Below are 17,244 nucleotides of genomic sequence, written 5' to 3'. Positions count from 1 at the left end.
TTCTTGGCATGCAGTTATAAATGGCAGGTTACTGCATAAATTGCAATAGAAAAGCGTATCACTTACCCAGATTACCAAAACGAACTACTTGAATTTTAAGCTTAGAATAAATTTAAAAGTGGAAAAATTACTGCCTTGGGTGAGACTTGAACTCACGGCCTCTGGATTATTCTAAGCTTAATAGCATCGATCGCAGACGTTTCTGCTTGTTAAAAATTAATTTACTTGAATTTTGTTGTATGCGTTCAAACTGATTACAATAGCAAAGGTACCGTTTCTTATCTAGCATGCCTATTGATTAAACACTATGCCGAACAAATAAACCGAAGCGGCAGCTGTCAGTTAATTATAATTGGTCAAACCAAATTGTCAGTAAATAAGAACAAAAAAAACTATACTCATCCTTTTCTTTTGGGTACTAGTGTAAGACAAAGATAGTATGATTCTCTCTGTCTATGTTTGAATGACAGTCCTTTACAAACTATACATGAGATATCGTGACGTTATTGATGACATCATAGACCTAGCATTACAATGGACGGCGCTCACGGTGCTCACACCGCTCACAGCGCAAGCGTCAAGGTGACGTTTGACAACATGAATCTAGTATAACTGGATCGGTCATGAGGAGTGGGGGAAAATGACCGAACGGGATAGTCTTATGTATCTTTCAGTAGGAGTAGCAGAGAAAGCGCTGTTATTGTTTGTCCTTGTCATAGTTTCACTTTTCCACCGCTGCCACAACCGAGGTTGTGGCAAACAAATAAGTACGTGACATGTTATGTTTGTTCGTTGCTTGTTTAATTATCGTTGTTTTGTATGAAATTGTGCTTTCTCTTATGAAATATAGTGATGGTTAGCGTTTTGAATGCTTGAACTTTGATAAAATACTGGTGAATTGTTCTGTAATCGGCTGTAATAGCGCTCTGAGCAAAAATATGAGATCATAACCTTTCACACGTAAGTACGGTATTTTACACCTTCCTCTTAACGCAATATGTGAGAATAACATCGTAAAATTACGTTACACTCAAAGCAATGTAGAATCAAACGATTTCAATAAAAATATCACAATTATTTACGCAAATTAACAAAACATTATTTGTAAAATTATCCGCCCAAATTACGTAGGTAGGTAAGAGTCTGAGGTCAGCCATTTTTAAACTTCTTCTTAATTTAGCTGCATAACAATCATGTTAGGGATACCAGATGAAAATATCATAATTTTATGGGTAATTTTGACCTCGAAGTTTTTTCGTACTTCTAATTCCAAAAAATAAATAAACAAATGTTGTGAAGATTAAATGTGGTGTACATTAATTGGTGTGATTGCGATTTGTGATTTCTTTAAATTAAAACCCATAATACATTTTATTTTACGTTTTATTTACTAAACATGTTTAGTTTTTAACCACCTACGCGAATTATAGGAGGTATTTCATTGTTTATACGCCTAAAAAGAACGGCCCATTGACATTTTATTTAACAATTTTTTAATACCGTCATACAAGCTAACTTTGCCTCCAGGGTAATCGCCCCAACGTGATATCAAATATTGGGGTAATTTTTACCAATATGGTATCCCCACGTTTATGACGTCATCTATGTCTATCCCTTACGGGCGCACGCGTATAGCTGGTCTATGTAATGCTAGGTCTATGTTTGACAATGACAAGCGCTATGAGCGTGAATCGGCCCGATCGCAAGGGCCGACACTCTTTGATAGAGAAAGATAGTCTTATTGCGATTCCTATAAGAGGCACAGCTAGGAGACGTCAGATTTTAGACGTAAATGTGTAGTTTATGCTTCCAAAGTAGCCCACAAGATGGCAGCACTTGCTTTGGCGTGAAGTGTCAATGTACATGTGATGTACATGTTTATGGTTCCGATTCAGGCCACAAGATGGCAGACCCTCCAACGCGCACGGTCCCTATACTTACTTTATTCTTTGGGTCCGACACCAAGGGCCTGACACTCTTTGATAGAGTAAGATAGTCTTATTGCGATTCCTATAAGGGGAAAGAGAAAATAGTACCATGCTTTGTCTTTATTACCGACCGGGCATTTTTCCATCGTCGTGTTATGGCATCATGTGGGCATCATAGTCGAATCATAGCAAGGAGGCTATGGCGAAATACCGTTTATAAGAGTGAAAGGGAAAAGACATTGGACATGCAAACCGGATAAATTGCGTAGTATGCATTTTATATGAATATTCTTTCTTTTACCCACTCTACTTGTAAATACTAGCTGATCAGATGTCGACGTTTTTTATGGAAAGTGGTCCCATAATAAAAGTAGCTCAGTTTAGCGACTAGAATCGAGCCCTGAATTTAAAGCCCCGTGGTCAGAGACACCTTGTATATCACGATTAGCACTCACTCACCGCAAAGCTTTTAATATATGGTTCTTATGTATGTGACCGTTTAGTAAAAGGTCCCGCTTTGTCGATTCTAGTTTCAACCCTAAGGCGTGTGTATATAAAGGAAGGAATGGAAAGATTCGCACGCTTCTGGTAACCTTCCGTAGCGCAGTTAGTTAACACACATTCACTGCCCCAAACGCACATGTGCGTTCACCGTCATACAAGTTTGTTCCTAGGCCACGCCCCCTGGCAGTGAATGCGTTAAGAGTGATAGGACCGGTGTTCCAAAAGCTCGCAAGTTCGAGTCTTGCCGGAAGCGGGAAATTTTTAAAATTTTCCTTTAATATAACGTTAATTCAGTAATAAAGTTAGCTTATAATTTTTTAGGGTTCCGTACCTAAAGGGTAAAAACGGGACCCTATTACTAAGACTCCGCTGTCTGTCCGTCTGTCACCAGGCTGTATCTCATGAACCGTGATAGACTTAGACAGTTGAAATTTTCACAGATGATGTATTTTTGTTGCCGCTATAAAAACAAATACTAAAAACAGAATAAAATAAATATTTTTTTCGTAATGGTAGGGACCCCACGTGCGCGAGTCCGAATCGCACTTGGCCGGTTTTTTGAAAGCAAGACTTATTTGACATATTTGACCAATGGGGATACCTTTGGAACAATAAAGAGTGGGGCAGTTTTGAGCGTACCAAAGTGCCCCTTTAGTGTACATAAGACACCAAAGTGTCTGACAGTTTTCTTGGTACTTAATAGGGCACAAATTTAACATAAAGAGTTATACTTTGTATACCTCAGTAAATATAGTATCGTCAACTAAGTAGAAAATTATTGTATTTTGAGTTAATTTTGGCGTCTAAAATCAATTTCAAATATTTTACTTTAATTGGACTTTATCTCTCAGGGCCACTTGCCAATTGTACTGGTAACTAATGGTAACTCCAGATTTAACCGGATAACCCCGGGTTAGTGAACGGTGCAAGTGGCCCTCTCTAAAAATTTTATTGGACTTTATTTAGTAAAAAATAATAAAATATGCATCATAACTGATCTCATCTTCATGAAGTTTTAAATAAATTACAAATGCGAGCGGAAAAGTTTAGGAACCACGCGTTTCATTTTCTATTTATAATTTATACCTACTCCGTGTAATCCAGAAATAGATATTGTTCAGGCCGGCGTGCTCGTAGTTCTCCACAACCGTCTTAACGAATTACTTGTGTGAATACGAACTAGAAAATAATACTTAAATGGTAAGTTTACACTTTGTTTTATTACTGGCGATTTATTGAGTGATGCCGCTTGAAATGTACAAAATATAAATAAATATTATATGCTATGTCATCATGATGTTGTCAAAATCTATTCACGTGGGGTAGATTTACGTCTTGGGACGCCATAATCGTATTTGATATTAAACAAAGAACAAACAAAGTTTAAGGGAACTGAAATGGCAATGGAAACCGACGTTATAATGAGTAAATTGAAAAGTTCTGACATGTTTGAGGGGTTCAATATTAGATCCATATGGACTCGAGTCCGAAGTGAGAATGTTTCCACGGTGGGTACCTACTGCTCAATTTAGGTAGGCACGCTAAAATTTATACCTACTAAATTTTTTCTTTGGTAAATTAAAAATGTTACTATTTACTTTAGCTTAGTCATTGCAAAAACTCGAAGTGAACAACGAAATCGATGAACAGAGATGTTATGATTAGAAAATCGTTTTGTCTGGGAGAAACGCTCGCTTGGGTGCTCAGATATTGTTTACTTAATTAAGACGAAAGTGGAGGACCCGCGCAAAATCGCCTTTCCATACAAACGTAGTCCTCATTTTCCTCTCTGGACACTCTTCTTCTTAACATTATTGAAAATTTTTGGACACAATTTGTTGTATATCAATCACAGCTCGATTTTTTCGAATTTTTAATCATTATAAAAATTATATAGGAGCATTTAAAATTTTGTATGAAATCTGTTTTTCGCTCCTAATTTTTACACAATTACTTTTTAGCCACCCTGGATATGATATGATGAAGAACGAAGTGTCCAATATTGGTGCTTATCAGCTTAAAGGATCCAAAACTAGAGCCCTCATAAATTGTATATGCAGACTGATGTCAATCACATTGAAAAAATCAACGATGATCAACGCATTGAATGCGTTAGACCGCCAATCCAAAGATGTGGGTTCGAGTCCCACGTTAGCCAGAGTTGATCATGATCATCGTTGATTTTTTTCATTGTGATTGACATTTGCATATACAATTTATAAATTGTAATGTGGTACGTTCCACAATAAAAAAACCGACCAAGTGCGAGTCGGACTCGCGTTCCAAGGGTTCCGTACATTACACAATTTAAACAATTATTGTATTTTTTATGTGAACCGTGAGCGAAATCTCTAAAAAACCCGTAGAGGTCGGATCAAAAACTAAGTCCGACTCACGCTTGACTGCACATTTCTAATAGGTTTTCCTGTAATCTATAGATAAAGATCTATTTCGTGTATTTTTTTTCAAAATTTTAGACCCAGTAGTTTCGGAGATAAAGGGGGGGGGGGGGGGGAATGGCCATGTTTTGGCTAATTTCTTGAATAACTTTTAAATTGTTTATCCTTAAATTATTAAAAAAAAATATTTGAGATTCTCACAATGAGCTCTTTCATTTGATATGTAACACAATATAATTTCAAAAACTTTATTTTTAAATTATGTCATTTACCCCCCATAAGTGGCCCCCTTGTTTAAAATTCATTTGTTTACGTTACATGACCTTCTTTGGGTCACAAACTTACATATTTGTACCAAATTTCAACTTAATTGGTCCAGTAGTTTTGGAGAAAATAGGCTGTGACAGACGGACAGACAGACAGACCCACGAGTGATCCTATAAGGGTTCCGTTTTTTCCTTTTGAGGTACGGAACCCTAAAAAGGAAAAAATGTATCGATACTTATATTAACATTAGAGCCCTTATCTTACGAGAGTCATAATTACTGCCGCCGTGTGAGGGGTATGGGGTGTGACCTACTGACCCGGATAAATGTTACGAAACCTGATTTAGGAACACGATTGATTTAGTACCCATTTTTAACATGAAATTAGCCTTCAGGTGTCACTTGCAATTTGTATATCTTGCTTTAACATTTAGCAGTAGGTACTAGATTACATATGTTTCTTTAGTTAGACCATGTTTTGTTGATAAGTTACACGATTAAGATTTTTTTAATTTTGATTTTTGAAGTAAATTATTGTAATTTAATCTTCGGAATTTCTTTACTAGTATTGCAAATTGTGCTCTCCGGCAAAAGCAAAAATGTGCGATACTAGCAAAGAACAAGTAAATTTATCTTCATAATATAAGCACACCGGGGAGTTCCGACTTGAATGCGTAATATGATACCAAACAGTGAAAATAAATAAAAAGATACATAAATGTTACTAAGGTCATTTATCACCCTGTCAAGAAAAGCCGACTTATTATTGCCTAATGCGAAGTCTTCCTTGAAATAAAAGCCTAAATAAATTGCCTTCACAATAAAGTTTGTGTAAACATAATCAAGGGGTGGATGAAACTTTGTACGATTTAACACCTAAATTCACATCAAATTTGTTATGCACACAGCGCCGCGTATTGGCATTAAATTACACCAAGTGTATACCAACATCACCAACGCATCGTGAACGAGTAAATAGGTACGAGTAGGTAGACTAGACTTGTATTATTTAATAAATTGGATAAAAACGCGTTTTACTGAACGAGTTTTGGATAATTTGCCCATAATGAATCATGCAATAATATACAGGATGATTTTGTTATCTCTGACCAAACTCTGAGGGGTGAATATTGTAGGTCATACCATAGAGTAACTTATACTAGAGCGGTACTGTCATAGTAAATTTTGTAACCCCATTAAATTCACTGCCATCGGTCGACACACTTTAAAACTAAAAATGAAGATTTATAAAAATACGATAAAATGTATTTAAATATGGATAAATGATTTTTTTCATTTGCATTAATTATTTTTATGATTTTGACCCATGTTCTTTCACTGATATGCGTTAAAATTGTTAAATAACAAACGAAACCGTCAACGCCATCTATACGACAGTAGGCCAAAGCTAGTAGCGCCTTCTGAACGAGAATCAAATTTTCTTGATTTTCGAGGCACGTTTTTTCCTTAGACTGTATCCATCTATTACGGAGTTATATCTATCTTTGGTCATACTGAACAACTTTTGCTATGGGGCCTACCCCGAAATCGCAAAACCCTGTATATACAGGCTTATTGCTATATAGCAATAAGCTTTTTTATAAAACAATTAGCAGCTAATTAAAACCAATTAGTATATTGATGCTATTTTAAATATTTAAAAATGTTTATAATCGTTAATATAGAATCGAGCCCAATTTTGATAAATTAAATAAGTAAGTCTTACTTAGTTTATTTTTGAATTAAAATAAATTTAATAACTAATACTAAGGTATTATGTAAATTATGTTCCATTATTCTTAACAGCATTGCGTAGAAATATTGAATGCGAAATTAATTAAAACAATAAATAATAAACTGGAGACGATTACGAAAAAATAGGATATCCGTAGGAAAGCCAAAAATTTAAACTGCTATTAATTGATAGTCCTTTAAGAGGAAAGGGGACAGCCGCTTCTCCATACAAACGTAGTCCCCATTTTCCTCTCTGGATATTGACATTATGGAAAATATTTTTGCATCCTATCCCCTCATTTTAGAATCCTATTGTCAACCCCGTTATTAATAGATAGTTCTCTATTCTGAGCAGAAATAACCTAAAATAAGATAGGATTTTAAAATGCCGGTAAGTAAGATCACTAAAAACCAAACTATAGCTTAGTAACATTTATGTATCTTTTTATTTTCACTGTTTGGGATCATATTACGCATTCAAGTCTGAACTCCCCGGTGTGCTTATATTATGAAGATAAATTTACTTGTTTTTTGCTAGTATCGCACATTTTTGCTTTTGCCGGAGAGCATAATATGCATTATACGAGTATGTAAGACGTAAAGAAATTCCGAAGATTAAATTACAATAATTTACTTCAAAAATCAAAATTAAAGAAATCTTAATTGTGTAACTTATCAACAAAACATGGTCTAACTAAAGAAACATATGTAATCTAGTACTGCTAAATGTTAAAGCAAGATATACAAATTGCAAGTGACACCTGAAGGCTAATTTCATGTTAAAAATGCGTACCAAATCAATCATGTTTCGTAACATTTAAGGATGACACGTTAGACCGGGCCGCGTCCGGGCCGGAGCTTCCGGCGCTTACTTTTCTATGACATGACAGGTGATCACGTGATGCTTTCCATAGAAAACGAAGCGCCGGAAGCTCCGGCCCGGACACGGCCCGCTCTAACGTGAGTCATCCTTTATCCGGGTCAGTAGGTCACACCCCATACCCCTCACACGGCGGCAGTAATTATGACTCTCGTAAGATAAGGGCTCCAATGTTAATATAAGTATCAATACATTTTTTCCTTTTTATTGTGGAACGTACCACATTACAATTTATAAATTGTATATGCAGATGTCAATCACAATGAAAAAAATCAACGATGATCATGATCAACTCTGGCTAACGTGGGACTCGAACCCACATCTTTGGATTGGCGGTCTAACGCATTCAATGCGTTGATCATCGTTGCATGCAAAACTAGTTTTGGATCCTTTAAGCTGATAAGCACCAATATTGGACACTTCGTTCTTCATCATATCATATCCAGGGTGGCTAAAAAATAAGTGCATTCAGGGTTGGTCCCATAGTAAAAGTTGCTCAGTATAATTCCAAAACGCACGCCTGGCAACGGGAATGCACTTATTTTTTAGCCACCGTGTATAAACGTCTTTAAACTGATAGGAACAAATATTTGTTATAATTATTAACACACAAATAAATGCCCGTACCGGAATTGCTCTTTTTATTAGGCAGGGTCACTACCGGCTATTCTGGCCTAAGTCTAGGCCATTAAAATTAATTATTGTTCACCATTTTGGTCGTTCTCTATGTGTTGTCCATTACTGGTATTAATACCCTACCTACCTGTTTAAAATCTAAAGGAGTATGTAATAGCACACATCATATTAATATGTATGAGTGACACGAGCCCTAGGTGGGAAGAAAGTGATATGCATTGTATGTTGAATTGTGCATTTCAGGCAGATTCAACTTGCAGCCAGGGATCGGGAGGTGGCGAAGGACAGACGCCGGTTCAGCCGCCAGTACCGCAGGAAGCAAAACCTGTGAGTAAATGTAATGAGAGAACCTTGCACCGTTTTTATAAGCTAGATAGCTTATAGAAATGGAGTCTGTACTAACTAACCTTAACACATATTTATAAAACTTAAGGCGAATCGAGATCGACTGGAACTTTATAGATTGTAAATTTTATCGTGTAATTTATTTTCAGGCCGAACATATTAAAGCTGAACAACCTGCAATCGTATCAGACATACCATCTGAACTGATACCACCTGAATCAAAAACAGTCGAAAATCCAACATTACCGAAGACAGAAGAGCATAATAATAAGGTCAAGACTGAAGGGGAAAATAAAGAGGTAACAGATGAAAATGTTACTCCAACAGTAGTTGAGGCAGGAATTCTACCTGAAATTAAACAAGATGGTCTCGCTAATGGTGATAATTCGGTGAGTGTTGTAATGTTTACATACATAGCTAACAAACCGAGTTTTATGTACCTATTGGTTTTTGTATAAGTAAAGGCCGATGCACATAGCATGCGTAACGTAGCACTATGTATATATTATATTTACTTACCTACATCGCTTGTAAGTTGTAAGTAATGCCAAGGGACTCGTAACGAATGAAAACGTAACGCAAGCGATGTCCTACGCAGAGAGCCTGAGACGTGCTGCAAACCCAACCGGTGTTCTGACTTTAAACCGTTAAAGTAATCTGTTATTATTATTCATGTTTACAGAATGATTGGCAACAGAGAGAAGCATCACTTCTTATAAAAATTCAAGAATTAGAGCAAGTGAAAAACGAAAAGAGTCAAGACACCCTAAGGATGGAGTTGAAGGTAAGTAGGTTATTATGTTGAAGTCGATCAGCGAATAAACTTACAATTCCTTATAATTATGCCTTACTGTATTCTCACACATATGTTTTTCTTGTATAGGTTCGAGAGGAAGAAATAGATCTGCTGAAAGCCCGAGTAAAAAATCTTGAAACAGAACTACAAGCGGCTCTTTCCAAGCCTGGCCCAAAGAATCATGAGATGATTGAAAACATCAAGCAACAACACGAAGAGGTACGGGTACTTTACAGCTAATTAGCAAAATTTTAGTTAATTATTATATAAGTACCTAGTGTTCATTTAAAAACGTTCACGATAAATAAATTTAATAAGTTAAGCAACTTATTAAATATTTACAAGGTGGGAGGGAATAAGCCTATTTACATCAAACATCAAACATTTATTCACCAAAAAAGGCTACAGGGGCACTTTTACATGTCAATTTTTACAAACAATAAAATTAACCCAAAATTACAAAAAACAATTACATAAATATAAATGTCAAACTACACAAAAAAAAACTAATAAAAACTATACAAACAACAAAAGTACTAAAATTGTTTAGAGATGTAAAAGTCTCTAGGTGTCAGAGATAAAATGTATATAATAATAAAAAAGATCATCAAATTGTCCAGAGATGTAAAGGGTCTCCAAGACTTGAATTGTTATATAATTATAAAAAGACAAGATATTAAATCAGACAAACAGACAAGAACCGAATGAAGTGCCTCACGTTAATGCCACTCAAAAGTAAAGTTACATAGGTAAAATGAAGCCCGCGTAAACTTAAACAGACCGGTCTCCACAAACAGCACCCGTTCACGAGTATGACGCGTACCTATCTTAGCCATCGTCTCCCTCAACCTTCATTCGGGAAAGTGGCGACCCGATCAACAACGCCACCGTAAGCAAAGACTTTTAAGCGAGCATGACATGTTCAAGTTGCCGGGCTGTATTAATATATATAAATTAAATTAATTCAGTGAGATACAACATTTGTGCTCGTATGTTACATTAAAGACAGCATAGCGCCACATAATAATAACATAATTCGTAAGAAGTATGCCTACCTATAAATAACTAAACTACAAATTTAAATTGATATAGAGATGTAAAGGTCTCTACCTATCAGAATCATAAAAAATATAGGTATTATTTATTACATATAAAATAAATTTAAAACAAAATAAAATCTTAGAGGTGTATAAGGTCTCTAAGTACAAACAATACAATTAAGCTAGAGCATGATGGTCTCTTGAGTCAGAGTTACTTTAACTAATAATATTATACGATATATACCTTAAAAAAGAATATTATATTATATTCCAATGGTTAATAAGAGTAAAGTTTAAAAAGCTACAAACGCAATATTGTAGTTTCCATTGGCGTTTTCTATCAACGATGTCATCTTGGCTAGGCCCTCTCTGCATAAAAGTTTGTTTACAGGGAGACACTGTATCTCTGTAGCTGACCGTTCTAACAGAAATACTCTTAATTGACCATCGGGGACCTTGTCTTTGAAATAAGGTTTACGAATCGCCAGCTAAGGGCGGTTTCAGACTATCGTTTTATACGAGCGTACGCTTACGATAGTGTAAGCTCGTATAGACCAAATGTAGAAAACCCACATGTAAGGAAATGTAACGCGCGTGTAAGCTCGTACCGCCGCAAACGACAGCATATCTACGCGCAGAAAAATACGCTAGTCTGAAACCGCTCTAGCAATGTAGAGGATGGTACAGTCGAGTGCACAAATATCTTTACAAATATTTCTGGTACGTTGGCTTGTAAAAATGTTTATGAAATCAACCGTACGTAGATACGTAACGTAGCGGATAAAACAACGCGCCAAAAGTGTCTGCCACCCTGGAATACTTTTCCAGATATATACAGTTCGCGTTCAAAAGTATCTGAATAATCTAATTGTTCAAAATATAGTAACATACCTCTTTATATTATGTTATTAGAGAAAGGTACTTTTGAGTCTTTTGACGCGTGATCTGATCCGCTGGTTTTGATGTTCCATGATTGATGCTGGCTGTACCTTCTTACTGTCAAATGTACCTGATGTAGTGTTATAATTGTGAAAATACAACCTTTTGTATTACAGCTTCTCAGTAAAGCTCGCGGCATGATATTCGACAAGACGAAAATGGTTAAAAACCAAGAGCTGCAGATAGAAGCTCTGACGACGCAGGTGCAGTCACTCAAGGATATAAACATGATTACCAAGGACTTGCTGGAGATCAGGAATTCGGAAATTAAGGCTATGGAGGTACCTCTAGCATTTATCTTATAGATTTAACCATTTACACTTTAATAGCAAATGCTGCGACTACGATGAACACAATCTGTTACCAGAAAAGTAGGTTTAGGTTAGGTTACAACTGCGTTCCCTCGAATCGAAATCACAACACGAAAAAAAAGTCAAGTTAGTATAATCAAAATTACATATATGAATTTTATTAGGCAAATATAAAATAGGGAAACCAAAAACAGGAAACAATTTTTATGAATTCTGATATAGATCCTGTGTGCACAAGTAGCCATTTTTTACATTGAGATTATCTATCTAATCTATCTATAATCAATATAAATCAAACGAAATTGTTTCGTTCAAGTGGTACACTTGAACGGCTTGATTAATGGGCAGTTAGAACGTTGACAATTTAAAGTCCATGACGTCAACAATTACCATGCATGTACGCCACACAGTATGCCACACAACTACAAATTGTTAAAAAGCTTATTAAGATTTTATAGTTCATTCAATCATTCATTCATTTTAATCTCTTGCGTCCCACAAGCACTTATGAAGGCGTATTCGGATTCAAAAAATATAATGTTAATTTGATATTATGAAAATCTAAATTTGATTACGCCTACGCTTCCTTTCCTGGTCCTCAGTTGCGTTAATTTTGATTTATGTAGGATTATGATTAATCAGATGTTTATATTTCAAAGGTGGATTGATCAAACCCAAAGGCTATTGGAATCATGTTAAGCTCATGTTATTGATAAACTAATTAATATAGTTGATTTGGTTGAATACGTATAATATATGTACACAATGTGCTACTTTCAAGTTTATACAGTGTGTAAATCGAATACGAGCAATTAATTAAACCAGACATAGAATTTATCCGTGTAATCATGAATTAACAAGTTTTTTAAGGTACCCTACACATTAGACTTAATTATGAAATATGAGATTTATGACCGCGTAATAATTTTCAAAAAATTTACCAAGCAGCAATGTACTGCAAACAATACGAGACGTAACATGATAATTATGAAGCCGCGAACGTGAGTGTGGAGTCCATTTCGCTGATTAGCGAACTCGACTCCACACTCGTGTTCGCGGCTTCGCGCCGCGATTCGCGCACGAGTGTGGAGGGGGCTTGAGGACATGACATTACGAGATACGAGCTTTTTATAGTAACTGTCACAGTTACAATAATAAGCTCGTATCTTGTGTGTTGCTTTACATTGCGGGCCGATTTATTTTGTATGGTTAATTAATATCGAAGAGGATATAATAAGAGAGCGGTACTGTCATAGTAAATTTTGTAACCACTGTAAATTCACTGCCATCTATCGACATACTTTAACACTAAAAATGAAGATTTATAAAAATACGTTAAAATGTATTTAAATATGGATAAATGATTTTTTTTATTTGCATTAATTATTTTTATATAATTTTGACCTATGTTCTTTCACTGATATGCGTTAAAATTGTTAAATAACAAACGAAACCGTCAACGCCCTCTATACGAGAGTAGGCGAAAACTAGTGGCGCCATCTGATCGAGAATCAAATTTTCATGATTTTCGAGGGACGTTTTTTCCTTAGACTGTATCCATCTATTACGGAGTTATATCTATCTTTGATTAATATGTTCATTGTATTTCTAAGCAAAAGTTATCTCAATATACTTCTTAGGTTAGGACCTGTATAGGTACAGGATGGGTAAAAAATAAGTGCACTCCGGTTGCCAGGGAGGTTTTGGGATTATACTGAGTAACTTTTACTATGGGACCAACCACGAAATCGCGAAAAAAAATACTAAAGAAAATGGACCAGCCAAATATAAAAGTTGCTCAGTATAATCCCAAAACCTCCCGGGCAACATGAATGCAATTATTTTATAGCCACCGTGTATGTGCTAACCGCCGTTTAAAAAAGGTTTACCCATACTGAATTTACACACTGTATAAAGATTGGAAAGATAAAGCTGGGGTAAAGTAATTAATTGCATTGCAGGACCGTCTCCAGGCGATGGAGGAGCGTTTTAAGACTGAGAAAGAGCGCTACGGGCTGGTGCTGCAGCGCGCGCAGACCAGCTCTAACATTAACGATGACCTCAAGAAAGAGTACGAGACACAACTTAAAATATTTAAGGTGATTATCGACTTATTACAGTTGCCTATATTAAAAAGAGTAAATAAGGCCTACAGCCTAATTACCGTCCGTTTGTCACCTAGCTCTATAGGGAGTATTACTGCGATGTTCTGCCGCCAGAGTGCAGCACTCGTGCACATGCTAATCCATAAAGGTACTATACTATGCCTTAAACAGTTTTTTGACAAAAAAATTACTACATTGATGCATCAAGGCGGTTTGTTTACAGGTGCAGGTGGCCTACCGCAAAACGCGAAAATCGAAATTTCGTTATCTGCCTCTCTATCGATCGAATATGCAAGAGTGATAGAGAGGCAGAAACCGAACTTTAGATATTCGTGTTTCGCGGTAGGCCCTGTGATTGTGCTAGTGACGCCCTCTACGCAGAGCTTTGCGTAATATTCCCTATTGCTTGAATATTAAGTTTGAAGGAGAATTATTAACACTGTAACTACGTAAAGACCGTACCGAGAGGGACTTTGTTAGAATGAGTCAGTGGTACACTCGTATCATTGGCCTCTAATGTAGATGCGGCTCCATCAGTTAAGCGTCTACGTGAGTAACATGTGCCGCAAAACCTAATTTACTTGAAACCGGATTATGCAAAATTCAAATATTATTTCTGTAGATAAGCTGAATAAAAGCTCACTACTACGTTACGATACTAAATGAGGACATACGACCAGGGAGTTATTTCGAAATTCCAATAGGTATATGTTTGTTTAGTTTCCCATTTAAACGTAGGTATATTCAGTTTATGATCAAACACATCGATCCGATTCGGATGGCGTTGGCTACCCAATATTTCCGTTCGGTGACTTCGGCGTAGCGACGTCGCCAGGAAATTACTTTGCATATTCGCAAAGACCTTTCTGACTGAGTGATTCGCTATGATCAAAACTTGAAATAGAGGATAGAATGGGGTACGCTGGAAATGGGTCCCATATTTGATAGAAATCGGTAGCAAAGTAAACACACCTGGGTGCGTACCCAAGTAGCGAACGAGACGCAACCTTCACTGTCGCACTTTTATGGAAGAGTGATAGACTGCGATACGGAGCGTTAACGATTAGCACATTGGCTACGCATCCCGATTTCTATACTTAAAATGCCTACCATGTCCTGATGAATGACTGACTCACCAACGCAGAGCCGAAACTACAAAAGCTAGAAAGTTGAAATTTGCATATCAGGTTACATTTATGGCCTGTACAAGAAATAATAAGCGATTTTGAAAAATTAAACCATTATTTTACGGGGGGGGCATTATTTTTTTATTTTTGGTTGGAAAAAATGTTTTAACAAATGTTTTTAGCTTTTTTCTGTTGAATCTGTGAGCTGTCCAATGCTTTGTATACATTTGGCAACAATATGCATTTAAGGGTTAAAAAAAAGAGGATGAAAGATTGTATGTTATACAAGTTTTATTTTAGGTCAGGAACCTAAAAGTTCGTAAAAAGGCATTTTGTTAAAAAACGAGAAAAGTGATTTAAGCGTTTTTGAAGATTCTTCCCCTTAGGTGGTGAAAAAAGGATTGAAAGTTTGTATCGGGTACGTATTGTTTTTGAGCGATGGACTTAAAACTTTTTAGTAAGACAATATCAGAAAATAAAAAAGTAATTTGAACGTTTATGAAAACTCATCCATTAAGGCCATGAAATGGGGGTTGAAAATTTGTACCGGGAACGAAAATTATTTTAAGTGAGAGACAATGCACAATTCATGTTCAAAACAGTTCATCTATTTACTATTAAAACAACCAGTATAAAATCCACACAAACGAAGTCGTGGGCAACAGCTAGTAATACATACCTACACTAGTTGATTGTTTTTGCTACATCAAAAATGACAAATTTAACAGAAACCTGATATTACGTAATATTTTTTTTTATTCAGGCAACAAGGCCCATACCTTATAGACTATGTAACGTATACATATAAATTTCATAAACTTAAAAACTAACAAACACTATTTTGGCGACAAAACGGCGTGGCTCCGTTGAATCGTCTGCTCTTGTGTCGGATTCGGCAGTTTGCCCTGGAACCTACGAAACACGACACCCTTGCCCGGCCTTGCCAGAAGTCAGCGCACTCGATGGTCCCCTGCAGCGGTCGCTATGAATAGGAAATATTAGGCAAAACTCTGCGTAGGGGGCGCCACTACCACAATCTGAGGGTCTATCGCGATTATCGCGAAACAAGAAAGTCGAAATTTCGTTATCTAACATCTCTGTTATTCGGGCGATAAAGAGGCTGATAGCGAAATTTCGGATTCACGTTTCCCGGTAGGTCCTCTGTAAACAAACCGCCTTGGTGCATCAATGTCATATTTTATTATCTCTTAAACTTGTCTAAAGGGGGCCACTGACTATCAGTCCGCCGGACGATATCGGCCTGTCAGTTAGAACAAAAATTTGACAGTTCCGAACAACTGACAGGCCGATATCGTCCGGCGAACTGATAGTCAGTGGGCCCCTTAAAACCTGTTAAAGGTATATTGTATGTTACTCTATAGTTTATTAAAAAGGCTAGTGCTGCACTCTGGTGGCAGAACATTGCAGTAACATCCCCTGTTAAATTCCTAGATAACAGCAATATAATTATAATAGTTTTATGTTTGAGTTCAAGCAGTTTTAGTAACAAGTGAATAAGTAACTATTTTATTAAAGGTTTGGGCCACTTGCTTTACTAAACAATATCAAATTTAAATTTGAGCACAGGATTAAAATATAAGTCACTTTTGTGACGTTTACGTTATTTATGCCGAATGTGTTACATTTGGAAATGTTTGATTTTTACGGCTTCACTCAACGAATCACATAATATTATGAATTTATGATTAATGGGTGAAAATGTAATCGTTTTATTTATGCCCCTATTCAGGAACTCCGATCAAAGTATGAGCAGAAGGTGGAGGCTTTAGTCGCAGAGAACAACAAATTGAAATTAGATTTAGCCAAATCGAATGGAGCTGGGACGTCTACGGAAACGCCGAAATAATTAAACAAGGACTTAATAAAGACTTAAATGACTTAATAAATTTTCGAAAATATTACCTATTTAATACGTGTTCAATATTCTATTTTTTGTACTTTATGTGAATTTTGATAAAATAAATAATTTGTAGAAATAATTGTTTCTTTTAATGTTTCGAAGGCAAAACACTGGTAGTTGCAAAAACAGCGCCATTAAAATAAATCGGGTCAGTGAGCCTTGGATAGGAATGTTGCAACAGATCAATTAGCAACACCTAAATGTGGAATTCCATTTATTCATGCGTTAATACACATGCTACAAACCGCCGTTTTGTCAAAGCATTGACCATTTTGTCGAGCGAGGCGCGTTCGGCATTATTTATTGCATGACG

General features: G+C 36.2%; 1 protein-coding gene across 3 annotated transcripts; it reads left to right on the top strand.

Moving 5' to 3' along the window:
* Window positions 1-3,513: 3,513 nt before the first annotated feature.
* Window positions 3,514-16,947, top strand: LOC134754176 (CAP-Gly domain-containing linker protein 1). 3 transcript variants are annotated; one of them, XM_063690326.1, is made up of 8 exons: window positions 3,514-3,632; window positions 8,591-8,674; window positions 8,842-9,081; window positions 9,375-9,476; window positions 9,576-9,707; window positions 11,584-11,748; window positions 13,740-13,877; window positions 16,761-16,943. In XM_063690326.1, the coding sequence occupies exons 1-8, from the start codon at window positions 3,630-3,632 to the stop codon at window positions 16,875-16,877; spliced, it is 981 nt and encodes a 326-aa protein (XP_063546396.1). In that variant the 5' UTR covers window positions 3,514-3,629; the 3' UTR covers window positions 16,878-16,943. The 3 variants fall into 3 exon arrangements, with proteins under 3 accessions (XP_063546396.1, XP_063546379.1, XP_063546388.1); XM_063690309.1 differs by lacking the exon at window positions 3,514-3,632 and adding an exon at window positions 3,813-3,940 and having other exon boundaries at window positions 16,761-16,947; XM_063690318.1 differs by lacking the exon at window positions 3,514-3,632 and adding an exon at window positions 3,813-3,940 and having other exon boundaries at window positions 8,842-8,991.
* The last annotated feature ends 297 nt before the right edge of the window (window positions 16,948-17,244 follow it).

This window comes from Cydia strobilella, chromosome 2, assembly GCF_947568885.1.
Source record: "Cydia strobilella chromosome 2, ilCydStro3.1, whole genome shotgun sequence".
Taxonomy (NCBI): domain Eukaryota; kingdom Metazoa; phylum Arthropoda; class Insecta; order Lepidoptera; family Tortricidae; genus Cydia; species Cydia strobilella.
The sequence above is the reverse complement of the archived record's forward strand: the minus strand, read 5'-3'. Positions and strand labels throughout refer to the sequence as shown.